General features: G+C 33.3%; 7 protein-coding genes and 1 long non-coding RNA gene across 12 annotated transcripts; 7 read left to right on the top strand and 1 right to left on the bottom strand.

Moving 5' to 3' along the window:
• The first annotated feature begins 1,138 nt into the window (after positions 1–1,138).
• Positions 1,139–4,447, top strand: LOC135848139 (myosin-6-like). Of its 2 annotated transcripts, XM_065367945.1 has the most exons (13): positions 1,141–1,486; positions 1,664–1,909; positions 2,004–2,150; positions 2,284–2,430; positions 2,516–2,608; positions 2,697–2,792; positions 2,875–2,970; positions 3,056–3,160; positions 3,239–3,337; positions 3,411–3,515; positions 3,589–3,690; positions 3,769–3,871; positions 3,962–4,447. In XM_065367945.1, the coding sequence occupies exons 1-12, from the start codon at positions 1,398–1,400 to the stop codon at positions 3,785–3,787; spliced, it is 1,344 nt and encodes a 447-aa protein (XP_065224017.1). In that variant the 5' UTR covers positions 1,141–1,397; the 3' UTR covers positions 3,788–3,871; positions 3,962–4,447. The 2 variants fall into 2 exon arrangements, with proteins under 2 accessions (XP_065224025.1, XP_065224017.1); XM_065367953.1 differs by lacking the exon at positions 3,411–3,515 and having other exon boundaries at positions 1,139–1,486.
• A 2,720-nt stretch (positions 4,448–7,167) lies between these two features.
• On the top strand, positions 7,168–10,107 carry LOC135848129 (E3 ubiquitin-protein ligase TRAIP-like). 2 transcript variants are annotated; one of them, XM_065367925.1, is made up of 12 exons: positions 7,168–7,491; positions 7,606–7,848; positions 7,943–8,038; positions 8,123–8,215; positions 8,307–8,402; positions 8,490–8,585; positions 8,675–8,770; positions 8,858–8,953; positions 9,041–9,136; positions 9,224–9,321; positions 9,409–9,504; positions 9,601–10,107. In XM_065367925.1, the coding sequence occupies exons 1-11, from the start codon at positions 7,364–7,366 to the stop codon at positions 9,438–9,440; spliced, it is 1,170 nt and encodes a 389-aa protein (XP_065223997.1). In that variant the 5' UTR covers positions 7,168–7,363; the 3' UTR covers positions 9,441–9,504; positions 9,601–10,107. The 2 variants fall into 2 exon arrangements, with proteins under 2 accessions (XP_065223997.1, XP_065224004.1); XM_065367932.1 differs by lacking the exon at positions 8,490–8,585.
• Positions 10,108–11,375: 1,268 nt separating this feature from the next.
• LOC135831195 (uncharacterized) lies at positions 11,376–11,825 on the top strand. The gene has a single exon (XM_065343501.1). It carries the CDS (start codon positions 11,376–11,378, stop codon positions 11,823–11,825), a length of 450 nt encoding a protein of 149 aa, XP_065199573.1.
• Positions 11,826–13,109: 1,284 nt separating this feature from the next.
• LOC135848122 (uncharacterized) lies at positions 13,110–14,345 on the top strand. Its single transcript, XR_010559313.1, has 3 exons — positions 13,110–13,320; positions 13,490–13,542; positions 14,108–14,345. It is a non-coding gene; the product is annotated as an uncharacterized LOC135848122 (long non-coding RNA).
• A 3,714-nt stretch (positions 14,346–18,059) lies between these two features.
• LOC135848086 (E3 ubiquitin-protein ligase trul-1-like) lies at positions 18,060–19,599 on the top strand. Of its 3 annotated transcripts, none has more exons than XM_065367864.1 (5): positions 18,060–18,442; positions 18,530–18,850; positions 18,944–19,027; positions 19,120–19,192; positions 19,263–19,599. In XM_065367864.1, exons 1-5 carry the CDS (start codon positions 18,321–18,323, stop codon positions 19,455–19,457), a joined length of 795 nt encoding a protein of 264 aa, XP_065223936.1. In that variant the 5' UTR covers positions 18,060–18,320; the 3' UTR covers positions 19,458–19,599. The 3 variants fall into 3 exon arrangements, with proteins under 3 accessions (XP_065223936.1, XP_065223942.1, XP_065223951.1); XM_065367870.1 differs by having other exon boundaries at positions 18,062–18,442; positions 19,305–19,599; XM_065367879.1 differs by having other exon boundaries at positions 18,078–18,442; positions 19,120–19,167; positions 19,249–19,532.
• A 374-nt stretch (positions 19,600–19,973) lies between these two features.
• Positions 19,974–22,176, bottom strand: LOC135848104 (small ribosomal subunit protein eS7-like). Its single transcript, XM_065367892.1, has 5 exons — positions 22,005–22,176; positions 21,687–21,848; positions 21,428–21,609; positions 21,198–21,348; positions 19,974–20,097 (listed from the first exon to the last, which is right to left on the bottom strand). Exons 2-5 carry the CDS (start codon positions 21,846–21,848, stop codon positions 20,020–20,022), a joined length of 573 nt encoding a protein of 190 aa, XP_065223964.1. The 5' UTR covers positions 22,005–22,176; the 3' UTR covers positions 19,974–20,019.
• Positions 22,177–22,397: 221 nt separating this feature from the next.
• LOC135848112 (cytochrome c oxidase subunit 5B, mitochondrial-like) lies at positions 22,398–23,362 on the top strand. Its single transcript, XM_065367905.1, has 3 exons — positions 22,398–22,650; positions 22,754–22,833; positions 22,928–23,362. The coding sequence occupies exons 1-3, from the start codon at positions 22,536–22,538 to the stop codon at positions 23,159–23,161; spliced, it is 429 nt and encodes a 142-aa protein (XP_065223977.1). The 5' UTR covers positions 22,398–22,535; the 3' UTR covers positions 23,162–23,362.
• Positions 23,363–23,804: 442 nt separating this feature from the next.
• On the top strand, positions 23,805–26,136 carry LOC135848076 (eukaryotic translation initiation factor 2 subunit 1-like). The gene is made up of 6 exons (XM_065367853.1): positions 23,805–23,955; positions 24,211–24,458; positions 24,531–24,759; positions 24,831–25,063; positions 25,149–25,264; positions 25,889–26,136. Exons 2-6 carry the CDS (start codon positions 24,221–24,223, stop codon positions 26,075–26,077), a joined length of 1,005 nt encoding a protein of 334 aa, XP_065223925.1. The 5' UTR covers positions 23,805–23,955; positions 24,211–24,220; the 3' UTR covers positions 26,078–26,136.
• The last annotated feature ends 602 nt before the right edge of the window (positions 26,137–26,738 follow it).

Here is a 26,738-nt window from a genome sequence, read left to right as displayed (position 1 = left end):
TAATCCAAAAGGTCGGCAAACATACACAGTCGTGCTCAGCATTAGTTGCCTACTCACCCAATGATAGGAGGTAGATCACCTACGAAACACCAGCTGTAGTGTTACATCTTATTCAAAACCAATCCCAATTTCACAATGGTCAGCTTTTTCTGGAACTTCCAACTGCTTCAACACGATTTTCAATTTCTCCCGAAAGCTGTGAAAATTAATTTGGACAGCTAAAACTCGAGTTGTGGCGTATCTTTGATTTTTTTCACTAGTTTATCCACATTTGGGCTTAGCTTTGCAGTTTTGTTAGGTAGGTAAAATTTTTCGGACGGAAATTCGAGCATTCAAACATTTTCTGGAGGCTTCAGAACTCCTCAAAACAGTTTGAAACTGCTTCTAATTGATTCGGTGGCTCAAAAATGTAGTGTATACGAACGTTCAGCTTTTTCTTGACCACTTGCGTACGTTCTTAATTTCTCAATAGGTCACTTTTGGGCAAAAAATTACAATTTTAAAAAAGAAATTTCCCTATTTTTCGAAAATACGAAGTGTTCAAAAGATGTAAAATTCTGTTTACTTAATTCCATTGATATTACATAATATTATTTTGAAGCCAAGAAGTGTAATCTATGCTATGACTTTCCAAGCTGCATTTATCAATTTAAAAAACCTCGAGCTGATCACATTTGGGCTCTTAACCTTATTCCAATGCATCAGAAATATTTACTAGTCGGTATAAAACCTCAATAGGAATATAGAAGTACAAATAAGGCATAGCAAAGCTTTCCTGACTTCAAAGTAGGTAGGCAGGTCTAGGTACCTGTCTTATTATTGCATGAAATGTATTTTTATCAGTTTCCAGTGAGAAATTAATCATTGAATTCCTTACAATAATATAACCATTCATGTGAAAAATCCCACCAAACCTCGGAAAAAGGTTAAAAAAAAGACAATTCATTCGTAATTTACCTCTCTATCTATATCTAATCTTCGCAAGAGAGAATTCAAACTCCACTCTCTTTTGACTCGTTCATTACCTAAGTAGGTAGGTAAAGGTATGTCGATAGGTATGCGTCTATTCGCACAAGTGAATCCTTATCAAATAAACGAACAAAGTTTGAACTGAATAAACTTGCTTGACGATTATCTTGTAATAGATGTTCAGTTTCAGTTATTATGCCGATTGAACCCTGAAGAGTGGTCGATAATACGTTCAATTTTATCGTCAATATCGTCAAGTTTCGAAGTGACCGTAGTGTGTGATCACTGTGATGACTGACGAGTGATCATTTACCTATGTATTAACCTACGAGCTGGAATTTTATTTCGAACATTTTTACGCTTTTGAATTTTAATTCATTATAGGAGTGTTGTGTCGATTACGTGAAACGTTGAATTATCGTGCTAAAATGAATATATCCTGCCCTATTTGTGATGGAGACTTACTTACCGATAGAAATGAGTGCCATTGTCAGTGTCTTCTCCAGTGTATGGGAAGGTAATTCTTATCATGTTTTCTTTTTTCTTAATGTATGATCAGAAACATATTTGCTTGCTCATTTAAGATCGCTTATGTACCTAGTTAGTAGTTACTTACCCACGTTTGTAAGAATCTAGATATGGATAGGTAAAGGTACCTCGTTATGAGTTTGATTTTCCTTTCATTCTATTGTAGCTCAGAAACATACCCTTACTGCTGCACTGATCCAGAGGTGAATGATGATGTATCCAAGTTAAATTCACCTATTGTAGAAACATGTGCAGTTCCGAGTAAGGTAGAATTTGAGGCGTTGGAGAATCGTGTGATACATCTTATGAATGTCAAATTAGATTTAAGCAGAAAATTGGACGCAGAAACTAGAAATTATGGATTACTTTTACAAGAAAATACAAATGTGAAGTCGGAATGTGAAGAATTAAGGTAAAATGAGCTTATCTTTATCCAAACTCTGCTTAATATGTATCTAAATGTCATTATTTATACTAATCGAACTCTTCGATATACATTTCAACAGAAGAAAAACACTCGAATTGGAACATCGTGTGCAATATCTCGAGAATGTCGAATCTAATGTGACCGAACAGTTGGAAAAAACTAGCGAAAAATTACAAGCAATGGAGATTGAATACGAAAGTGCGATATCAGCTGGTGAAAGATTGAGGTAGGTATCTATTTAAATCTGCAGTGTGAATAAACAATACGTATAATTATCATACTAGTACTTAAGCGAGATGTACCTATCCATCTGACCAAAATAATACCTAACAAATCTACTTTTGTATCTAATTTGACAGGGATGAAAAGAAGAAACTTGAGGATAAAGTACAATCGCTTCTGCATAGTGAATCCAGCTTGAAAAATGAATTAGCAGCCAAAGAAACGGAATTGCAAAAAGTACAACAAGACTTCAAAACAGAGAATTTGTTAAACAACGAATTGAAGTAAGCCTTATGAAATGTATTTTTGACTTAGTAGGTAGGTATAGTAACCTAATCAATATTTAAAAAAACGTTTATTCTTCGTCAGGAAAAAGTTGCAGTCAAGTGTGGTAATTGAAACTGATTTAAGAAACCGATTGAACTTGAACACTGCAACATTGATGAACGTTGAAAGTTCGAAGTAATATTTTCTAGTGTGAAGATTTTAACTAATACGTGCCTACGTTGAAGCACAATTTTTATTCTTATTTTACTCATTTCTGTCGCAGACGAACTTTTGAAGTAAACAATGAGAAACTAAAAGTCCAACTAGTCACCGAACAACAGGATAATGAAGCACTTGTACAGGAAAATGAAACATTGAGGTGAGATTGAATAAAACTAAGAGTTATAAATCTTCATTTGTACGGTATTTTAATCTACTCGACCTCATTATTTCTGCTGCAGACGAGATTTTCAGAAAAAAATCGACGAATTGAAAAATGAACTAGCCATCGAACAACGTGAAAATGGTAAACTTGCACGGGAAAATGAAACATTGAGGTGAGATTGAAATAAAACTACCTACCTAATAGGCAAAATTCTAATTCGTATCTTAATCTATGTACTTACTCCTTACTTATTTCAGCTGCAGACGAACAAACTTTCAGGAAAAAATTGACGAATTGAAAAATGAACTAGCCATTGAACAACGGGAAAACGATAAACTTGTATGGGAAAATGAAAAATTAAGGTGAGATTGGAATAAAACTACCTAATAGGCAAAATTTTAATTCGTGTCTGAATCTACTCCTTGTATTTTGTGCTGCAGACGAACAAACTTTCAGGAAAAAATTGACGAATTGAAAAATGAACTAGCCATCGAACAACAGGAAAACCATAAACTTGCACGGGAAAATGAAACATTGAGGTGAGATTGAAATAAAACTACCTAATAGGCAACATTTTAATTCGTGTCTTAATCTACTTACTCCTTATTTCAGCTGCAAGCAAACAAATTTTCAGAAAAAAATTGACAATTTGAAAGATAAACTAGCCATCGTACAACAGCAAAACGTTAAACTTGTATGGGAAAATGAAACATTGAGGTGAGATTGAAATGAAACTACCTAATAGGCAAATTTTTAATTCGTGTATTAATCTAGGTACTCTTTATTTCAGCTGCAAGCAAACAAATTTTCAGAAAAAAATTGAAGAATTGCAAGATAAACTAGCCATTGTAAAACAGGAAAACAAACTTGTATGGAAAAATGAAAGATGGAGGTGAGATTGAATAAAACTACGGAGTTATAAATCTTAATTTGTAGGTATCGTAATCTATTCATCTCCTTATTATTTCAGCTACAGACAAAATTTTTAGAAAAAAATTGACAAATTAAAAGACGATTTAGCCATCGAACAATGGGAAAACGATAAAACTTGTGCTGGAAAATGAAACATCGAGGTGAGATTGAATGAAACTACGAGTATAAATCTTAATTTGTATCTTATAATCTACTCCTTTTATTTTATATTTTTTGGTTGTTCTGTTTAGAGTTCTTTAAGAAGATACTTGGAAAGCTGTCAGTAACCTAACACAAAAAAAAATCAAGGAAAGAGTCAGCTGGTATTTTACCTATTTTAATAATCGTAAATTACATTTAGTTTTTTTTTTCATTTATTTATATTTGCTTATTGAGTTCTTGAATGTCACTCACAATGTGAATCTATATCTATCTACTTGATAATTTTTTTTTAAAATGATGCTATGAGATTAAGTATGCGATCTGTGACATCATCTATTGAGTACCTATTTTTATCATGAATTTTCGTACTAATTTAATTTAATTTAATTTATATTTCCAAGATGAACGTAAACACTAAACATTAATCATCTAATTACTATTGATAGATGAATTCAAATCGTCTTTATTTCTTAACATTATTTATTTATGTGAAATACCTAAGTATAATTATGTTTTTCAATTTTCATAATAATTTTATAAATTTGAAATCGGTAATATACGTAGACTGCCTATTATGTTGAAAATTATTCGTCTGTTTCGCTTTATATGTATTTCTTTTCGTTGTATTTTACCATAACTAGGTAGGTATAGAAGATACACAACTCAACTTTCACTGTAACTTACGTTACAGTAACGAGACATTTTTACTATAGGTACCTACAGGCCTTTTTTTGTGTTTTGAGAAAAAAATCGAAGTACCTAAATTAATTTTTTATCGTAAAAAAAATATTTTTCGAATTTTAAAAAAGTAACTTTCATTTTGGGTCATTCCATGTCAACTCAACCAAAAAAAGGCGATTTTGAAAGTCATGTCTTTCGATTTCGCTCAAATTTTATTTACAATATCTACCCACCCAGTAAGTTGGAAATCCGCAATCAGTTTGGTCCCAGCCCCCTCAGGGGGCGGATAGGGGGCTTCCATTATTTTCACATTGTCTCGAGGTACTCGACTTTAGCAGCCCATTCCTCCAAAACTATGATACTTTGATCAAAACTGATTTCACAGTTCGAAAGGGCATTGAATTTTGAACTTTTTAAGTATTATGGAATTTTCAAAAGTTGAAAGTTGAACTTTCAATTTGAAAGTTCAAATTTCAAAATGGCGCTGTAAGTGGGAGCTACCATTTAAAATTTTGAAAAAATTTCCATAGATGTACATTTTGATACTTTTTCGAAATATTTAGGTTTCGAGATGAGACTCTTGACGGAGGGGGAGCACCCCTACCCCCAATTTTGGGTGAAATTTTCAAAAGAAAATCTGGGGCATGTGATATATCGAAATGTATGTTTTCGGCAACGCTGAACACGAATATGACGTCAGATTTTTGATAGGACCCCATCCACGGCCCCTGGCACCTCCCCAAAGGGGGTAAAAATTCAAGAAAGTGTTTTGTTCGTGCGACTCATGAAATAGTATGTTTTTTGTAATGCTGAATACGAATATGACGTCAGATTTTTGATTGGACCTCATCCACGGCCCCCAACAATTTTTTTGGACTTTTACCTATTGGGGGAGGTTCTGGAGGCCATGGGTGAGGTCGATTTAAAAAACGATGGCTATATTCGTGTTCAGCGATATCGAAAACAGACTATTTCATGTGTCACACGAATGTTACCATTTTTTGTGGAGGTTACCCCCTTTGGGGAGGTGCAGGGGGCCGTGGGCGGGTCCAATCAACAATCTGACGTCATATTAGTGTTTAGCGTCACCAAAAACATATTATTCCATGTGTCGCACGAACAAAACACTTTTTTGAACTTTTACCCACTTTGGGGAGGTGCTGGGGGCCGTGGATGGGGTCCTATCAAAAATTTGACGTCATATTCGTGTTCAACGTTGCCGAAAACATACATTTCGATATATCACATGCCCCAGATTTTCTTTTGAAAGTTTCACCCAAAATTGGGGGTGGGGGTGCTCCCTCTCCGTCAAGAGTCTCATCTCCAAACCTAAATATTTCGAAAAAGTATCAAAATGTACATCTATGGAAATTTTTTCAAAATTTTAAATGGTAGCTCCCACTTACAGCGCTATTTCGAAATTTAAACTTTCAAATTGAAAGTTCAACTTTCAATTTTTGAAAATTTCAAAATGCTTAAAATGTTCAAAATTCAATGCCCTTTCGAACTGTGAAATCAGTTTTGATCAAAGTATCATAGTTTTGGAGGAATGGGCTGCTAAAGTTGAGTACCTCGAGACAATGTGAAAATAATGGAAGCCCCCCTACCCGCTTCCTGAGGGGGCTGGGACCAAACTGATTGCGGCTTTCTTACTTATTGGGTGGGTAGATATTGTAAAAAAAAATTTGAGTGAAATCGAAGGACATGAGACATGACCTAAAAACGTTGGTTGAGTTGACATGGAATGACCCTTTAGTAATTTAAGTTTGATAGGTACTAGTGAAGTATTTCGGTACAAACTTAACTGCTAAATTTTAGATTTAGAGCAATTTCCAAATTTTCATCAAAAATATTCGTCGTACCTAATTCTAATCGTTTTTGCACAAAAAAAAATCAAAATTTATTGAAAAAGTTATCATTTTTTTTTTTTAATTTTAAAAAAGTAGGTAAGCTAACATCACCAGTAATCGGCATAAAGCAATCTCTAAAAACATATGAGTTTCAAGTTTGATGGTAAATAACGAGTAAATAACTGTGAGAAGAACTTTCAGCTTTTTACCCCAATTTAATGTAAAACGTTCAAAAAATACGAAATTCTCTTTTTACTCGATTCGATGGACATTATTTTGAAGCCAATACTCGAGTGTGATCTTAGTATTAATATGGCTTTCCAGGAATTGCATTAATCAATTTAAAAAACCAAATTTATCTTCAAAGTTAACAAATTCCAACTTTCAAATAGGTATTTATATGAGCTGGAGGGATTCATTTATTTTCAATTTTAAAGATGGTATAGTTTGCAAAAGAATATTTTGTTCATCTCGAAAAGTAGAATCAAAAATTCTGGTTAGAAATGTAATAAGTATTTTGCTAAAGGTAGTAGGTTACCAGACGCGAACACTCGCAAAAGGTTAAAAGAGATAATCATTCATGATTTACAGCTCTAATTTTCGCAAAAGTAAATTCAAACTCAATTTTCGTTCGATTCTTTGTCTCTTTCATTACCTACCTAAGTAGGTAGTTAGGTTAGATGCATCTATACTCGCACAAGTGGATCCCTTATCAAATAAACGAACAACGTTTGAATTGAATAAACTTGCTATGCTGATTATACCTAACATAAGTGAGAAGAGTAGTTTAGTTATGTTGATTGAACACTGAAGAGTGGTCGATACGTTTAATTGCGTCTTCAATTGTCAAGTTTCAAAGTGACCGCAGTGTTTATTTTAAAAATTTTTATGCATTTGAATTTTAATTCATTATAGGAGTGTTGTGTTGATTGTAAAACGTTGAATTATTGTCTTGCTAAAATGAATATCAATATATCCTGCACCATTTGTTATGGAGACTTATTTACCACTGGAGATGATCAATCCATATGTTCAACAAGTTGTGGTCATGTGTACCATAACCAGTGTCTTGTCCAATGGATGGAAAGGTAATTCTGATCATGTTTTCTTTTTTCTTAATGTAAGAACGTTTAAAGTGCGAATCAGGATATGGATGGGTACCTTGTTGAGAGTTTGACTTTCGTTTTATTATTTTATTGCAGATCAAGAACATGCCCTCACTGCCGTAATTATCTGGGATATAATGACGTATTCAAGTTAAATTTACTCATTGGAGAAACATCTGAAGTTCAGAGTATGGTACAGTTTAAGGAGTTGGAGAATCGTGTGAAACATCTTACGAATGTCGAATTAGATCTGAGGACTCAATTGGACACACAAACTAGAATTTATGATGTACTTTTACAACAAAATACAAGTGCAATCTCAGAATGTGAAAAATTAAGGTAAAATGACGAGCTAATAATTTATGCATACCATACCTACTATAGCTAAGTTTAAGCTCAATTTTTTTTCTTAATTTATTCATTTCTGTTGCAGACGAACTATTCAGATAAAAAATGAGACACTAAAAGTCCAACAGGTCGCCGAACAATGGACTAACCGGGCACTTGTACGGGAAAACAAAACATCGAGGTGAGATTGAATAAAATTAGGTATAAGAGGATGAATCTTAATTTCTAGGTACATATTTTAATCTACTCCTTATTTCTGCTACAGACAAGCTATCCAGGTTATTAATGAGCTATCAACAGTCTACCTGGACAATAAACAACGGAACGATGCACTCGTACTGGAAAATGAAACATTGAGGTGAGATTGAATAAATCTAGGTACCAGTATAAGTCATCATAATTTAGATCTTTATCTTAATCTATGTAGGTATTTCTTATTTCTGCTGCAGACGAACTTTTCAGAAAGAAATCAACGAACTGAAAGACAAACTGGTCACCGAACAACGAAAAAACTATACACTTGTACTGGAAAAGGATACATTGAAGTGAGATTGAAAACTACGATTAGGCCTGGATACCTATAAAAGGTTAAGCTAGATTTTTATCGATTTGACTTCTCCTTTTTGTTTCAGTCAAACTTTTCAGATGCAAATTAATAATCTAAATACCCAACTAGTCAATGAACAACGAGAAAAATATGCACTTGTACTGGAAAAGAATACATTGAAGTGAGATTGAAAACTATAAGATTAGGCCTGGATACCTATAAAAGGTAAAGCTAGATTTTTATTTATTTGCCTTCTCCTTTTTGTTTCAGTCAAACTTTTCAGATGCAAATTAATCAACTAAATACCCAACTAGTCAATGAACAACGAGAAAAATATGCACTTGTACAGGAAAAGAATACATTGAACTGAGATTGAAAACTACGATTAGGCCTGGATACCTATAAAAGGTAAAGCTAGATTTTTATTTATTTGTCTTCTTCTTTTTGTTTCAGTCAAACTTTTCAGATGCAAATTAATCAACTAAATACCCAACTAGTCAATGAACAACGAGAAAAATATGCACTTGTACAGGAAAAGAATACATTGAAGTGAGATTGAAAACTACGATTAGGCCTGGATACCTATAAAAGGTAAAGCTAGATTTTTATTTATTTGTCTTCTTCTTTTTGTTTCAGTCAAACTTTTCAGATGCAAATTAATCAACTAAATACCCAACTAGTCAATGAACAACGAGAAAAATATGCACTTGTACAGGAAAAGAATACATTGAAGTGAGATTGAAAACTACGATTAGGCCTGGATACCTATAAAAGGTAAAGCTAGATTTTTATTTATTTGTCTTCTTCTTTTTGTTTCAGTCAAACTTTTCAGATGCAAATTAATCAACTAAATACCCAACTAGTCAATGAACAACGAGAAAAAAAATTACTTGTACTGGAAAAGAATACATTGAAACGTGAGATTGAAAACTACAATTAGGCCTGGATACCTATAAAAGGTCAAGCTAGATTTTTATTTATTTTCCTTCTCCTTTTTGTTTCAGTCAAACTTTTGAGATGCAAATTAATCAACTAAATACCCAACTAGTCAATGAACAACGAGAAAAATATACACTTGGACTGGAAAATCAATCATTGAAGTAAGTTTAAAAACTACTAGGGTAACTGAATAAGTACATAATTATGTTAGCTTATACTTAAGTGTATTATACTTGGTTTTTTTCTGTTTATTATAGGGTTCTTAAAGAAGATACTTGGAAAACTGTCAGTGAATTAGAAAATCGATTGAGGTATTATAGATAAGTAACGAATGGTGTACAACACAAAAAATTCAAGGAAAGAGTTTGAGATGGTATTTTATTTTACATGTTTACATTTTGATTTTAGAGTTTAGGTATTTTGTTCGTTTATTGTGTTCTAAATGTCACTAACAAGTGAATCTGTTGTAATTTTAAAAAAATCAAGTATGCCATCTGTGATATCACCTATTGAATATTTTTATCATGAATTTTTGTAACGTCTAATCTTGGAACCAAAGAAGTACCTATGTTATTATTTAATTTGATTTATATTTCCAAGATGAACGTAAACGTTACCTACCTATATCTAATTACTTTGGCACATTAATTTAAATTTTCATTATTTTTTACATTCATTTTTTTCTGTGATAGGTATGTTTTTCATAACAATTTATAAGTTTTAAATCGGTAATAATTATAGACTGCCTATTGTGTTAAAAATTATGCATTTGTTTTTGCTCTATTTCTTCCCGTTGTATTTCATCATTACACTAGGTATGGTAGCTTAGTACAAACTTGACTTTCAGAAGTCAACGCTTGATACCACTCAAAGGAAAAGTTTTACGAGTAGTACAGTAACAATTATGCAGAGGAAGAAATTTAATAAAAGTGTGTCCAAAGAGACATTTTCACAATAGGTAGTCTACCTACTTATATAGTTTCGCGAACTGATTCCACAATTATTCTACCTTCTACCTATTTTTTAAGACAAACATTTACAAAATTGCCCAAAAATGGTCAAAAAATGTAATTAGGCAACTACAACTTTCGGATTCATCTATTCATACTTTCATAGTCACAAGTTGAGTTTCGAGTTTCCTAAGGTTTGAGTGAAACGAGTCTAAGCATCTAAAAGCGTATTTTTTGGATTCTAAATTTTCAAAAAGTTTCCAAAAAAGGTCAAAAAATTTCGATTGAGCAGCTACAACTTTGGAAATCATTTTTTCTAGCCACAAATCTTGTTTTTGGAAGTTGGGTGCAATTTTGAGCTTGAAAATCTGAAAAACTATTTTTTTGAGGGGGCTAAAATAAAAATGGCCGAAAAACACGATTGAACAGCTATGTACAACTTTGGGAATCATATTTTCTAGCCACAATAAGTCTTGTTTCTGGAGTTTGGCCGCAATTTTGGGCCTGAGAATTCGAAAAGCAATTTTTCTAGGGCCCAAAATTTTCAAAAAATTGTCCTGATAAGATTTAAAAATTTCAATTGAGCTGCCACAACTTTAGGAATCATATCATAAGGTTTGAGTGAAATTTCGAATCTAAGCATCCAAAAGCGTATTTTTTGGATTCTAAATTTTCAAAAAGTTCCCAAAAAAGGTCAAAAAATTTCGATTGAGCAGCTACAACTTTGGAAATCATTTTTTCTATCAATTCTACCCACAAATCTTCTTTTCTACAGTTTGGGCGCCATTTTGAGCCTGCGAATCCAAAAAGCTATTTTTTGGGCCCAAAATTTTAAAAAATTGTCCCAAAAAAAAAGGTCGAAAATCGCGATTAAGCAGCTACAACTTTGGGAATCATATTTTCTAGCCACGAGTCTTGTTTTTTTGAATTTGAGTCCAATTTTGAGCCTGCAAATCTAAAAAGCTGTAGCGTCACATATTATTGGCTATTTAGCATTGGCGTTCTTTCGGTTGTAACTTCTTGAATCGCGTTGCGTAAATAAACATTCATTACGATCTTGATAATCAATCTGTTCATTACTAATGTTTTATATTTGGTTCTTATATTTACTATATTTGGTGACCCCGATTCAAAATAAAATGCCTGGTGACGGAGAAGTATTAGAAGACGCAAATGATCAACAACAATTGCATGTTGCAAGAGTCGCCATTAAATGTCCTCCGTTTTGGAAGATCAATCCCAGATTATGGTTTGCGCAAATAGAGTCGCAGTTTTCAAATGCAAATATTGTTTCTGATCTTACAAAATACAACACCGTGGTAGGACATATTGAAAGCGAAATTCTAAATGCAGTAAGTGATATTGTTCTCAATCCGCCTAATCAAGGTAAATATGAAACTTTGAAAACAAGATTAATCGAGTCATTTGCTGACAGTGAAGACGAGCTTGCTCGTAAGTTACTTCAAACCAATTCCAATGATGATTCAAAACCATCACAAATATTGAAAAATATGAAAGAACGCCAATGCTAAATAGCCAATAATATGTGACGCTACATATATTCACCAGGAAGACGTAGAGTAGTACCATAAATCATTTCAGCTGGGCAAGTGTTCAAGTCTTCTTTGATAGAACAGCGAAGCCCTAATAAAATTGATGGAAGAAGTTCTACCCAATTATTAGTATATTTGCATTTTATGGCTTGTTTCAAAGTTCTATGAAACCGTTCTATAAGACCATTGGAGGATGGATGAAAAGCTGTAGTGTGGATAACTTTGGTACCCATTAAACATGCTAAAGATCGAAAAAGGTTAGATTCAAACTGACGACCTTGATCAGTAGTGATTTTCAATGGAATGCCAAATCTACAGAACCAACCTTGAAATAATGTTTTTGCAACTGTCTCAGCAGTTTGATCTTTAATTGGAAAAACTTCAGGCCAACGAGAAAAACGATCAATTGCTGTTAAACAATATCTAAAGCCATCGCATGAAGGTAAGGGTCCAACTAAGTCAATATGAATATGATGAAAACGTTCTGACAATACAGGAAAATTGGACAATTCTGTTTGAGTATGCTTATGAATTTTTGACCTTTGACATGAAATACATTGTCTTACCCAATGATTAATATCTTTATTGATACTCGGCCAAACATAACGTTGAGATATAATTTTACGTGAAGCTCTAACACCAGGATGGTTTAAATTATGAAAAGTGTCAAAAATTTTACGGCGAAACAGAAGCGGAACAAAAGGCCTATAACGACCTGTAGAAATATCACAATATAGTGTTTTTTCTGAATCATGTAACGTACATGGGACAAGAGTTAGAGAAGATTTTGAATTATTTTCCAACAAGCTTCGAAATTCAACATCATTAGCTTGAGCAATTGCTAATTCTGTATAATTAATCACATCAGGTGTTGTAATTGTTTCAATTCTCGAAAGAGCATCAGCGACAACATTATTTTGACCAGATATATGACGAATATCTGTGGAAAATTGTGATATAAAGTCCAACTGTCGCAACTGTCGAGGAGAAGCTTTACTTAGTTTTTGATGAAATACATATGTTAAAGGTTTGTGATCAGTGAATATATAGAAATTCCTGCCTTCTAATAAATATTGAAAGTGTTTAATTGTTTCAAAAATAGCCAACAATTCCTTGTCATAAACACTATAGTTGAGTTGAGAAGGGGATAGTTTCCTAGAGAAAAATGCTAAAGGTTGCCAATTATTATCAACAAGCTGTTGAATTACAACATCTATAAACTAAGAGAGGTTGTCTCATTTTAGAAGATAGGTAAAAAATTTTTCAATCGCCCATCGACTCGCGTGACGTCACTGGAGGAAAGAAAATAAGTAGGTATTGCTTGTTTACATAATTTTGCACTGTGATAATGGAGTTGAGCGGTGTTGATTAAATTTTTACGAATCATTTTTTCAAAAATCCGTTGCATTTAATTAATTAATATATTTAATCGAAGAAGAAATGAATTGAAGCAGAAGAAGAAACATTCTATTTGGTACGTAACATCGATTCGGCTTAATTATATGTATTCATATTGTAACATTCCGAGCAGTTGTTTATAATGAGATTGAGATCTGATTTTTTTCATTGGATATTTTCTGCTTCAAATTATTATTATTGAACGTGATGTAAATTGTTAACTGAACTGTTTTCTTTCGTTTCAGTTCCATTCGTTCGTTCTGCTGAACTGCTGCTGAAGATGCGGGAGTTTCTTTGGGTAAGTGTAAGCTGTGTAAGTTGACTGATAACACAGCATCTCTTTCTAGCTCTCTTTTGGATGGACAATTAAGACAATTTTATCAAGTTTTTGCAGCTCACTTTTCAAGTCATGTTCATATTCAAAATCTGTCTCTACTAAATGAGCTGAACATATTCGTGCCAACTGCTAGAATAAAATTGAACGGGCTGGGGGCTTGGTTGTAATGACACTATCATGATTATGATTCACATTACATTTTTATTGCTGCTTACTTGATTCTAAATTGATTTTTATCTAATCAATTACATTTCTGGATCCAAATTTTGCTTAATGTCTCATCTTTGGGAAATTTGTGAAAACTTAGATCTGTGTTTTTTCGCTAATTGTTGGTACAATTCCGTACGTAGATTTGTAGAAAGTGGTGACGGATGACGGATTTCTGATTTTCATAATATTTCAGTAAAAGATGAAATATGAAAATGCATTTTCGTGATGTGATTTATTTCATTACATATTTGATATTATCTTGAACAACACTGAATAAATATTCTGAACCTGATGATGTTTTTTTGCTTTGTTTCAGTCATTCAGTGTGATCGGCAGTATCAAAGTATGCAGATAAAAGACTAATAGATACAGAAATATAATATCATATCATCAATCATCCTTTTTCTTTTTCCTTTCTTCAGAGTTCAGTGATTCGTTGGTTATTAATATTTATTTTTCGTTCAACTTTTTGTATCTTCTGTGTTTTTGTAAAAGTATCTTTATTTCTGTATTTGAATTCCTGATTTTTGCTAATAGATGGATGAATATTGAAATGAACTATTTAATTATTAATCATAATCTCATTCTATAGAATTTTTCTAACAGATGAATTGCGTTTTTCGAGAGAAAAAAAAACTAAAAAGATCGCTGAAGTTCTCTTTTTTTTTCATTAGCTGTGTGTATAATAATTTGAACCTTGATAGCAACTTTTGAACGGTAATTGCTTAGTTTTCGAATGAAAAACCACGCTACAGAGAATAAAATTATGGCCATTATTAATTTTTAAAATACTAGTGTATCCACTGAAAATTTTGTGCATTTTTGATTCCAATCCGAATGTCTATATAGTGCACAGCATGTTTTTACTTATTCAAACTTTGAAAACTTTTTATTGTTAGAAGCTAGGGCTTTTAATGATAGACCATATTAAAGAGCACAAAATTCTGAACATTTTGGATTTTTAAAATACGTAGGTGTTCACTGAAAATTTCGATTAATTTCAATTTAAATTGAACACTTGGTGAAACTTCACGAATAAAAATGCTCGTAAAATCGTCATTATTCCACGAAATTCAATAAATTTTACACCAATCGATAGAAAATTTGAATATCTTGAAATTAAGTTCTATTAAAATTTTACCCAAACCCCTTCGTTTGTCCAAAAAATCGAAAAAACCACGAAAAATGGGCTATTACCGCTTCAGTAAGAAGTTGGCTTCCTCCAGTGACGTCACGCTCCGCGGTGCGGAAAAGCGGGGACTGTTCCCAGGCGCCAACGCCGGATACGGGTTATGAGACAACCTCTCTTAGTTTATAGATGTTGGAATTACTCCTCCAATACCAAACTCTGAGGCATCCACCATGATTGATAACTGAGCATCAGGAGATTGATGGACCAATAATACTTTAGAAGCTAAACCAAGTTTCAATTTCTGAAATGCATCATCTAAAATATCATTCCATTGAATGAGAGATCTATCATTTTTCTTACAACCAGCAATTAATTTCTGTAAAGGAATTTGTAATTCTGCCATATGAGGTATAAATCGATTATAGTAATTAACTATACCTAAAAAACTACGTAGTTGATCAACTCTAGTCGGAATAGGATAAGTTGAAATGATTTATGGTACTACTCTACGTCTTCCTGGTGAATTTATTGCTCCTTCTAATCATATCCATGATACAGAAGGATTTCTTTCTAATTTGCGTGAAAAGATGAATTCTTTGAGTCCTGCTCCAACTTTTCATCATTTATCAAAAAACAAAATTTTTTATGTTCCAAAAGACTTACACTCTGCTGATTATGTTTTTCTTAGAGATGATAAAGTAAAAACTTCATTTCAACAACCTTATTTAGGACCTTTCAAAGTTGTTAAAAAAAATGATGAAAATTTTGAAATTTTGATTAAAGGTAAACATGTTAATGTTTCTGTAGATCGTTTAAAGCCAGCTTATTTATGTAATTCAGATCATTCCTAAACTTAAGCTTTTTTAAGAAATCAGTTGTATTATAATATCTAATAATTTATTCATTATTTATTTTAAAGGGGGGATGTATATGTAGCGTCACATATTATTGGCTATTTAGCATTGGCGTTCTTTCGGTTGTAACTTCTTGAATCGCGTTGCGTAAATAAACATTCATTACGATCTTGATAATCAATCTGTTCATTACTAATGTTTTATATTTGGTTCTTATATTTACTATAAAGCCATTCAGTTATTGGGCCCAAAATTCAAAAAATGATCAGCCAAAAATTTATCTCCTGTCAAAATTTCAAGTGCTAAAGTGCGTTTTTCGATTTTTGGTGAATTTTTGAAAATCAAATTCAGGCCAAAAATGAGTGGAAAAAATCAAAATTTTACCAAATTGACCTGGAAAGCTGAAATTTGGGATATACCCTATTTTCGACATGCAAAATCGATTGGAAACTGTTTCAAACCGGTTTGAGCAGTTCTGGAGCCTCCAGCAGATTTTTGAAACTCAAAATTTCATCAAAATGGAGTTGGAAAGCTGAAATTTATTCTGCAACTAATTTCAACATGCTACGAAGTCAACTGCAGGGGGATTTCAAGTCGTTTTGGAGCCTCCAGTGATTTTTTGAAAATGACTAAAGTCTCCAGCAGATTTTTGAAACTTGAAATTTCAAAATGGAGATGGAGCGCTGAAATTTACACTACACTCTAATTTTAACACCTTCAGAAGACGACTTCAGGTGGGTTCAAGACGTTTTGGAGCCCCCAGCGACTTTTTGAAAATTACTGGAGCCTCCAGTAGATTTTTGAAACTTGAAATTCCCGCAACATTTTACCAAATGGAGTTGGCAAGCTGAAATTTACTTCGCAAACTAATTTCAATGCAATATGAAGTCGACTATATGGTGGTTTCAAATGGTTTTGAAACTTCCAGCTACTTTTTGGAAATTTCAATTTTCAAAAAAACGCCATACGAACTTTCAAAAAGTCGCTGGAAGCTCCAAAACGACTTGAAATCCCCCTGCAGTCGACTTCGTAGCTAATTGAAATTAGTTTGCAGAATGAATTTCGACTTTCCATCTTCGTTTGATGAAATTTTTCCAAATTTCAAGTTTCAAAAATCTGCTGGAGGCTCCAGTAATTTTCAAAAAATCGCTGGAGGCTCCAAAACGACTTGAAATCCTTATGGAGTTGACTTCGTAGCATATTGAAATTAGTTTGTCGAGTAAATTTCGGTTATCCAACTCCATTTCATGAAATTTTGTCAAAATTTCGAGTTTCAAAATTCTGCTGGAGGCTCCAGAACTGCTCAAAACGGTTTGAAACAGTTTCCAATCGATTTGGCATGTCGAAAATAGGGTATATTCCAAATTTCAGCTTTCTTGGTCAATTTGGTAAAATTTTGATTTTTTTCCTTATTTTTGGCCTGAATTTGATTTTCAAAAATTCACCAAAAATCGAAAAACGCACTTTAGCACTTGAAATTTTGACAGATGATAAATTTTTGCCTGATCTTTCGATCTACCTTTGTACAGTTTGAAAAATTTCGTGCAAGTCCTATGTTGGAACGCGAAATCTGCGATTTCGGCTCACCTGTCAATCAAAATGGCCGCCATTTTGTAAGTAGGGCCACTTTTGTTTTGAGTACAAGGGCTAGAAATGTTCCTTAGGACTCCTCCTTTAAGAAAAAACCTGCCCCAGAGGATCGAGGGGAAGTGCAATAGATCCTTAAACGGGCTCCCCGACTAACAGTAACGAGACGTTTTTACTGTAGGTAGGTACCTAGACCTACCACCTACTGGCCATTTCTTGTGTTTTGAGAAAAAAAATCAAAGTACCTAAATTAATTTTTTATTGTTGAACATTTTTTTTTTCGAAATGTAAAAAAAAAAAACTTTTGTTTCAGTAATTCAAGTACAAAGTAAAGTACTATGCAGTACAAACTTGACTGCTCAAGTTTAGAAGGGCAATTTCCAAATTTTCGTCGTAATTCTAATCTTGTTTTTGCACAAAAAAATTCAAAATCTTTTGATAATTATTCTAATGCATAAAAAAAGTTGAGATAATGAATCTGAACAAAGGAACCAATCTCACAAGTGCGCAGTAAACGATTTTTTCTCAAAAGTAAGAGAACCCTTGAGGGCCTTGGGTGACAGCTCAACATAAACTCACTCATTCATTATTTACCGCTATAATCGTTGCAAAAAACAAAAATCCAACTCAACTTTCCTTCCATTCTTTCATACATTTTTACTCGTCATCGTCAACGTGAATTCTAGGTAATCAAACGAACCAACACAGTTCGACTTGAATAAACTTGCTTCGCTGATAAAAATACAAGAGACGATCAGTTTTGTTGATTGAATGCTAAAGAGCAGTCGTGATACGTTTAATTTCATCGTTAGCTGTCAAGTTTCGAACTGACCGATCCTAATTTTCGATAGAAACGAATATTCGAGTGCATTTAACGTGAATTTGATCGCACAATTTATACAAATTTAATATATTCATTTTAAACACTAATCAATCAGGTATCGCGAAAAATAATCATGAATTTATCGTGTACAATTTGTTTTGATTTTTTATTCACCGGCGAAGAATCGGAAATGGTCGACGCTACCCAATGTGGACACGTTTTCCACCACGAATGTCTCGATCAATGGATACAAAGGTACCTACATCTTATTTTTATTCGTTCAAATTTTCCTAATACGCAGGATAACTCGGTAATAAAATTGAATTATTTTTCATTACGCAGTTCAAACTCCTGTCCTCATTGTCGTCAGAACGTTACCACTAAAAATACAATAAAATTAAACATCATGTCCCAACAAGAACCTTCATCATCGTCACCATCATCACCATTCGTCGAAGATGGCAGAATCACCCGAAGCACCGCGAGAAATCGTAATAATCAAAACAATCTAGCCGAATCCGAGCTCAAACTGAAAAACAGCCAATTAGATTTAAAAGTCAGGGAATTAAACCTGAAAAACGTCGAATTACAGCGAATGGAAAAGAAATGTAAGGCTGCTGAAAAGAATTGTAATATAGCCGAACGCGAAAACTTAAAATTAAAGTAAGATGAATGTTTTCCAGATATAGGTTCTAATTTGTACTGATTTTGTATAATTATTCCTATTTCATTGGTGTTTTTTTTTCGATTTCACAGGCAGGAGATCGAGACGTTAAAACAAGAGATTAGTAAACTAAAGACTGATTTGGCGAAAGAAAAAGAAAAAAGTAATATTATCAGGTGAGTTTCGAGTTCTCGAATTAAAAATTATTTTTGCACAATTTTACTAGAACTTCTCGAGTAAAAATACGTTCATTTCTATGAATTCGTAGGTCAGATTTGAGAATTATGGACATCATCGATTTGGAATCCGAAAATAGGTTAACTTATAGATTTTCATTATGGGTAAGATCATTCACAATATAAATTGAATTTTCACAACGTGTATTATTATTTCACAGCTGTTACACTTTAGATGATTCAAACGAAATTGATCTCACCAAGTTTTAAATTCCAGAATCAAACGAAGAAATTCATCAACGAAAACCGATCAATCGCCGAAGGCCTCAGTAATGATCATCTTTTTAGCGAAGTATTTTTAAATGTAAACTTAATCGTATTGTGTTATTATTTTATATTTCAAGCTTTGTTTTTCCTGAAATTATTTTAAATGTTTCGATAGGTATAGTGAATTAATTATCGTATATTTTATGTTTTGTTGCGAGCATTAGATGTTCCTTTTTAGTCACTTTTTTTAATTTTTATGTTAAACTTTGCAGAAATAAATCTCTCGAAAAGAGTAAAATCGTAAATCGTAGCTAATTTTTGTAACATGAAAACGAATAATTTACAGCGAATGAGGTAAAAATTAATCAGAGGATGGATTTAATTTTGTATTGAAAAAAAAACCAGCATAGTATGAAGATAGAACTGAGAACAAAATCGTTGCAAAATATAAAAGGAGAATAAGCTTTTTCAAAACATTCGTGTCTTTAAATCGAACACATCCGAGTGAAGAATTACTCCGTCTAAAGCCACATGATCGAAATACGAACATCTAATTTCAAAATTAAATCATCATCGATTACAGTCGTACTTTCTACGAGTATTCATTAATCTATTTTACTACCATCTTCATTCAATATAAAAACAAACCCCATAAATAAAAAAATGACTCGGACAAAAATTTAGATAAAAACTTGTAATTTTTTTTTCAAAACATCGTAGAAAGATTACAAATAAGGTTCCGGAAATTCAAACGTCACTTCGCGTCCAGTTAATTTACGGTACACCGATGCAAAAGTTTCAACCTAAAAACACACACAAAAAAAAAACACCAAATTACAACCAAGAAACCAATACAAATAAAAAAGCTCATCTAACAATAACATTCAATTATTATACTCGTGTATCTCGCAATTTCTAGCAAAAAATGCACAAAGCATCGAAGCTCTATCGCGAGAAATTTAATATACGCCTCGTTAGACACCTTGGACATTATTTATAATTGAACAGGCAACACAGAGGCGGGTCAGGGTGATTTTAAAATACGATTTCCAACAATTGTCCACTTCTTATGGACCACCAATGAGATAAAGCTCGAAGATGGAACGAAAAAGTGATCGATTTAGCACCAGGATAGACACCCAACTGTAATCGAACCAACAGCCGAGAGCGTTTTAGTGCATCTGATCGAAGATCAATTCAGGATGTGAAATTAGCTCATTCTGAGATGTAAATTGGAGTAATGTACACTTCATATGGACCACCAATGAGATAAAGCTCGAAGATGGAACGAAAAAGTGATCGATTTAGCACCAGGATAGACACCCAGCTGTAATCGAATCAACAGCCGAGAGCGTTTTAGTGCATCTGTTCGAAAATCAATTCGAGATGTGAAATTAGCTCATTCAGAGATGTTAATTCGAGTAATGTACACTTCATATGGACCACCAATGAGATAAAGCTCGAAGATGGAACGATAAAGTGATCGATTTAGCACCAGGATAGACACCCAACTGTAATCGAATCAACAGCCGAGAGCGCTTTAGTGCATCTGATCGAAGATTAATTCAGGATGTAAAATTAGCTCATTTAGAGATATTAATTCGAGCAATGTACACTTCATATGGACCACCAATGAGATAAAGCTCGAAGATGGAACGATGAAGCGATCAATTTAGCACCAGGATAGACCCCCAACCGTAAAAAATCAACGGTCGAGTGCGTTAAAGTGCTCTCTGATAATGGCAATATCTGTTTGAGCAATTGTTGAAACGAACGTCGATTCGAAACAAAGTTCGTTGAACATGATCAATGGCTATAGCACTCGTTCGGCCGTTACTACAGCAGAATCGACTGCAAAAACGAATTTGTGAGTGCTGGAGACTCGAATTGAGGATGAATTTACCTTATGTTCGATGTTGGTTTGTTGGGTTTTATCCAAATGAACTTTGATGATTTGTTTTCCGTCTAATTTTACTCGAATACGTTTGCCAACAATTTCAGCAGGGTAAACTAAATCTTCTAAAATAGCGTCGTAAACAGATGTAAGAGTACGGCTGTAAACAATACGAATCAATGATTACAAACAGATTTAAAAAAAAAACCAAAACCACAACACACATTTTCGATACATACCTTCTTGGTCTTTTTTGCTTATTCTTCATTCTGGTTTTTCGGGTAGGTTTAGGTAAGATTTTTCTATCACCGACGAACACGACGTGTTTCCCACTAAATTTCTTCTCGAGTTCGCGAACTAACCGTGTTTGGATTTTTTGAAATTGGCCTCTTTGAGGCATCGGCACGTAAATAATGATAGACTAAAGAACACGAAGCAAATCGATATAAGAAACACAATACGAAACCTTCGAATACAAAGTGTTATCGTGATACGAACCTTTTTGCCAAATAAATCGATTTCTTTAGCTTTTGAAATGTGTAATTCTCTAAGCTGGGCTTTCAAATCGCTGTTGACTTCCAACTCCAACAGAGCTTGGGCGATGGAGGTTTCGAATTGGTCAGGATTTCCATCCTTTTTAATTATCTTCGGATGGACCATCTGTAAATCGAGAAACACATTATTAGAAACACTCTCACATATCTAGATATCGTAAAATAACGTAATAAAAGCACATAATTGAAATGTATACGAGAAATTATGAGGTTGACACGCGTATGATTATGGTACACTTTTCTACCTGATACGTTCACTTACTTTAGGTCATCAATCGTTACACGATTATTTGATCACGGATAACTTATTTTTTAAACAGGATATGATCTTATTATGCATAAATAACTAATTAAATTAAAAATTTTAACGAAAAGGAGCTACCCTTCGAAACACATCATTGGAAAGTGAAAAAGACGGAAACATGGTTGCGTGCACCGTAAAAATTTTTTTCATAGGAATGGGTTTTTGGTAGAGAAATTTGCTACAGTATCAAATTCCTTTTTTTTGACGCGCTCACGTAACGAACGTGACGTGACTGTTGAAATCATGCGTAAATCAGCTGTAATTACCGTAATTTACCGTAAAATTGAGAAATCAAGAGAACGAAAAGATTTGTTCGGTCTTTGCAAATGAATCACTTGATTATTGATAATGAAAATTTTCTTATCTATTTTTTTCGGTGTTTCTGAAAAAATTTTCATCATCGTGAAAAAATTCAGATTTATTACGATGGAATAATTCTTCACGGTTAAATTTTAGCGTAATATTCGCGAATAAGTATTCATCTGTGAAATGGCTGGCTCTAGTTTGCTTCGCAGTGCGATAGTTTCACGCTGCAGACCTCTCTTGGCTCCTGCTCTTGGTCGAACTATCACCACCACGACCAATTTACAAAAGAAGAAAAATGGTAAGAATTTCTATAATTAGAGCTTCATTAATTAAACCACTACTAGATAATATACACATTTTGAATGATCTACCTCTAAAATGTGTTTTGTATCTTGTTATAGAACTTATCACTCTGGAACCTATCGAACTCGCCACCGGAATGTACAAAAAGGATATCCTAGATCGACTCATAGAGAAAGATGTACGTTAAGTATTGAAGTAAACTTGAAATGAACCCATTCAATTCAACATTAATTCCTCGATGTATTTCTAATCATATGTTCTGAATTCACCAGGATCCATTCTCAGTGAAAACACTGAAACATGGACCAGGATCGAAAGAAGAACCTAACATGATTCCTTCAGCCTTCGAATCCAGAATGGTTGGCTGTATTTGCGAAGAAGATTCTTCGACAATTGTCTGGATGTGGTTACATCAAGGTGAAGCGAAAAAGTGCCAGTGTGGGTTTTGGTTCAAGTTGTATTACGAAACTCCTATTCTTGAAAAGGGTACTTTAGAATTAGAGTAATTTTTTTTAAGATTCGCCAACGTTTCATTAGGAAAATTAGATGTCCAATCGACGAAGTTTTAATCCTATTATCTCGACTACAGCGAAAAGATGATAAAATGATTTTTAATATTGTTCGTGTGCTCGTTTGTAAAGTGTATATTGAAATTATTTATTGTTATTGCTGAAATTATACTAAAAAAAAAAGATCAAGTAGAATAATTGTTATTTATTTGTGTAGATCGGTCGTGTAGTTGAAGGGTTTGCTCTTGATTGAAGGCTTTGATGTTGGATATCTTCAATCAGATGATAATTTCTTTGAGATGATACGAGTTGTGATTTATGATCTTATTCTAATGACAACGAATGAGCATTGAGCTGATCCTTATGATCATCTTCTAGAGTGACTTGAAACGATTTTATGAGAGCAAGTATTTAGTATTTGACATGCAGTCGTAATCTTTGCTGAAAATTGAGTATTTAAAGCTGGAATATTAAATTCTGGACCTTCAATTTTCAAATTTCACGTGAGAAAAGAAAAAGATCTCTTCGCTCATCACCTCTCCACTCCTCCCTTCAGCAATTGAATTGAATCACAGAATCAAAATTGAAAAAGAATTGATTTGCTCTTGCTTTAATCGATGTTTTTCAAAGTCACGTGTCACGTATTTTCATCAACTGATAAAAAACACGATTTCATCAGCAAATTCCGGCGAATTGAGTCCAAAAATGTTGAAATTTTGATGCATTTTTCAGTCTTTTACGCTAATAAAATTGAAATAAATTTATTTTTGTGTATTTCAAGTACATCCTGAGTGAGTATTACTTTCCCTCTTACATCAGTGAATTTCTCTGAACCTTCAATACTCTAATCATTAATAATTACACTTATCATCTCCGTTCTGGTTTATAATTTATATCACTTTCATACTGATTTTATCTACCTTTACACCTATTAATTTATTTGTTATAAAATCCCTGAACCTACTCCAGAATTCCTCGAACTCATCTCGATTATATTTACATTGCTTCTTTCATCGTTCAATTCACACAAATAAATCTTTTTACAGGTTTTTCATCATGGTATTATCGTGTCGATTTTACTCAGATCGTTACCCCGAAATCGACGATGTTGTCATGGTCAACGTACGAAGCATCGAAGAAATGGGTGCCTACGTCCATCTGCTCGAGTATAACAACATAGAAGGCATGATATTACTTTCTGAATTGTCTCGAAGACGTATACGTTCGATCAACAAACTAATACGAATCGGTAAAACCGAACCAGTCGTCGTTATTCGAGTTGATAAAGAAAAGGGTAAACTACAAAGCTAGCAACTCCTCCAGTACCTTATCCCCTTTCTGGTTACTAATTCGAGCCAATTTACAGGTTACATTGATCTGAGCAAACGACGTGTATCTCCAGAAGATGTGGAAAAATGTACAGATCGCTTTTCGAGAGCCAAAGCAGTCAATTCTATCCTCAGACACGTAGCCGAACTATTGAAATTCGAAACCGACGCTCAACTCGAACAACTCTACCAGCAGACTGCCTGGTTACACGAAGATAAAACTAAAAAGAAATCATCCGCTTATGATTTTTTCAAACAAGCTGTACAGTAGGTAATTCCTATCATTGGACTGAAATTCTTCGTTACGTGATCACTTCAGAGTTATTTTATTATTACAGCGATCCGAGTATATTGGACGAATGCGGTTTAACCGAAGAAATAAAAGAATTACTCATTAGTAATATTAGACAAAAATTAACCTCACAAGCGGTGAAAATCAGAGCCGATATTGAAGTCGCGTGTTACGGTTACGAAGGCATCGATGCAGTCAAAGCTGCCCTGAAAACTGGTCTGCAGTGTTCCACCGACGATATACCGATCAAAATTAATCTCATTGCTCCTCCGATCTACGGTTAGATATTATTTTTTCACAACTATAAAACTACGTACCTCTTTGAATCTCGAGAACTTTGTACTAATCGGAGTTGTTGTTTTAGTTATGACTACTGCTACTCCTGAGAAAGCCGAAGGATTGAAAGCTCTGCAAACTGCGTGTGATGAAATTCAAAAGGCTATTCAACAGTATAACGGAGTTTTCCAAATTAAAATGGCGGTATGTGTGATCATTATTGTGCAGATGGTTAATAATTAATGTACATATAAATGAGTCAAAGTGATGATATAGTTTCATAGGAAACTTTTACGTGATCAGAAGGTTAATGAGTTTAACGTAATTTAGAACGTAATGTGCTCTTTTTTTTGGAGCTTCTTTTTTCCAACGATTTACTCCCTTTCGAAAAAAATTGCTGTCTCTGAGCTTGAGGTTTTTATCAAGAAATTAATCTCTGGCATGCATTCAAAATTTGCGAACATTTTTAGTTATTAGAAAAATTTCAATTCGAACCCTTTCTGCCTCAGATTGTCAGATTCAGTTTCATTTTCATCAGAACTGCGCAAAATCAAAGCTCAACTAAGGAATAGTTCTGGGCAGATTTTTGTATTTTCAAAAATCGAAAAATGGAACTGGGTGATCAAAATGTTTTACGATAGAATATTCTTGAAGGGTTTTTCGATTTCTTTTTCTGCCTTTTTTTTGTTGCAGTTTTTGATCTTCCAACTCTATTTTCATCTTTACGATTCGACTTCAAAATCACTTTTATTTCCGCGTTGACCTTTTTTTATTCTTTTGTGACTATTTATTCCTATTTTTACTCACGTTTATCGTATTTTTATACAGCCTAAAGTGGTTACCGCTACCGACGAATTAGATCTTGCTAGACAAATGGAGAAAGCCGAAGCTGAAAATGCTGAAGTGGCCGGCGACGACGACGAAGAAGAATCCGGAGAAGGGGAAGACGACGAGAATGATCACGATGACGATGACGATGAAGATATGGAAAATGGAGTCGAATCGGATGAAAATTAGCATCAGTATGCAGCCAATTTATTATAATTTATTTTTAATAAAAGTTTTTATTCGATTTACTTTCGTACGTTCGAATGTTTCATTTTTGAGTCAAAATGAAGAGAGATTGAGTGAAGGAGGGTGGGGGGCAGTGAAACAATAAGATATTATGTTACTAAGTTATTTTATTTTTTTTGAAAAGAAATGCATACTTATTTGATATGAATTTATGGAAATAGGAAAATATTGTCCATTGATACTGAAAAAGATTGAAATAATACGAAGCATTGAACACATAAAAATTGAAGAATAAAATTTTCATTTTACGATTCATGCGTTTGAAGATGACAATTTAAATGAGTCGAAAAACCCAAAAAAATATCAAATAGCGAAATGTCAAAAATTTATGAAGCTCTCAAAATGCAATTATTGAAGAAAAAGTGAATCTGAATCGTTGCTAAAATTAATACTTAGGGCTAATACTTAATTGAAAAATGGAATAAATTCTATGAAAAAAATTCATAAATTAAGCATAAAAATATAATGTAAACAAAAATTGGAAAATATCAATTCAATTTAATCGAACTAAAAATATGAAACAATGGTTTAAAAATATTATATTTTTTATTTAATAATTTTGAATCAATTTTTACTAAATAAAATTGAAAATTTTCATCACAAC

The sequence above is a fragment of the Planococcus citri genome, chromosome 1 (assembly GCF_950023065.1).
Source record: "Planococcus citri chromosome 1, ihPlaCitr1.1, whole genome shotgun sequence".
NCBI classification, from domain to species: domain Eukaryota; kingdom Metazoa; phylum Arthropoda; class Insecta; order Hemiptera; family Pseudococcidae; genus Planococcus; species Planococcus citri.
This window is presented reverse-complemented; position numbering and strand designations above follow the sequence as displayed.

Coding starts and splice junctions, on each gene's coding strand:
- LOC135848139 (XM_065367945.1), top strand. CDS start 1,398: ATGAATATATCCTGCCCTATTTGTGATGGAGACTTACTTACCGATAGA. Junction 1,487..1,663: donor CTTCTCCAGTGTATGGGAAG/GTAATTCTTATC, acceptor ATTCTATTGTAG/CTCAGAAACATACCCTTACT. Junction 2,609..2,696: donor ATGAACGTTGAAAGTTCGAA/GTAATATTTTCT, acceptor TTTCTGTCGCAG/ACGAACTTTTGAAGTAAACA.
- LOC135848129 (XM_065367925.1), top strand. CDS start 7,364: ATGAATATCAATATATCCTGCACCATTTGTTATGGAGACTTATTTACC. Junction 8,039..8,122: donor CGGGAAAACAAAACATCGAG/GTGAGATTGAAT, acceptor TTTCTGCTACAG/ACAAGCTATCCAGGTTATTA. Junction 8,403..8,489: donor CTGGAAAAGGATACATTGAA/GTGAGATTGAAA, acceptor TTTTTGTTTCAG/TCAAACTTTTCAGATGCAAA.
- LOC135831195 (XM_065343501.1), top strand. CDS start 11,376: ATGTTTTATATTTGGTTCTTATATTTACTATATTTGGTGACCCCGATT.
- LOC135848086 (XM_065367864.1), top strand. CDS start 18,321: ATGAATTTATCGTGTACAATTTGTTTTGATTTTTTATTCACCGGCGAA. Junction 19,028..19,119: donor GAAAAAAGTAATATTATCAG/GTGAGTTTCGAG, acceptor ATGAATTCGTAG/GTCAGATTTGAGAATTATGG. Junction 19,193..19,262: donor CTTATAGATTTTCATTATGG/GTAAGATCATTC, acceptor GTTACACTTTAG/ATGATTCAAACGAAATTGAT.
- LOC135848104 (XM_065367892.1), bottom strand. CDS start 21,848: ATGGTCCATCCGAAGATAATTAAAAAGGATGGAAATCCTGACCAATTC. Junction 21,610..21,686: donor TCGATTTATTTGGCAAAAAG/GTTCGTATCACG, acceptor CGTGTTCTTTAG/TCTATCATTATTTACGTGCC. Junction 21,349..21,427: donor AAGCAAAAAAGACCAAGAAG/GTATGTATCGAA, acceptor TATTGTTTACAG/CCGTACTCTTACATCTGTTT.
- LOC135848112 (XM_065367905.1), top strand. CDS start 22,536: ATGGCTGGCTCTAGTTTGCTTCGCAGTGCGATAGTTTCACGCTGCAGA. Junction 22,651..22,753: donor TTTACAAAAGAAGAAAAATG/GTAAGAATTTCT, acceptor ATCTTGTTATAG/AACTTATCACTCTGGAACCT. Junction 22,834..22,927: donor ATCGACTCATAGAGAAAGAT/GTACGTTAAGTA, acceptor TGAATTCACCAG/GATCCATTCTCAGTGAAAAC.
- LOC135848076 (XM_065367853.1), top strand. CDS start 24,221: ATGGTATTATCGTGTCGATTTTACTCAGATCGTTACCCCGAAATCGAC. Junction 24,760..24,830: donor TTTTTCAAACAAGCTGTACA/GTAGGTAATTCC, acceptor TTATTATTACAG/CGATCCGAGTATATTGGACG. Junction 25,064..25,148: donor CATTGCTCCTCCGATCTACG/GTTAGATATTAT, acceptor TTGTTGTTTTAG/TTATGACTACTGCTACTCCT.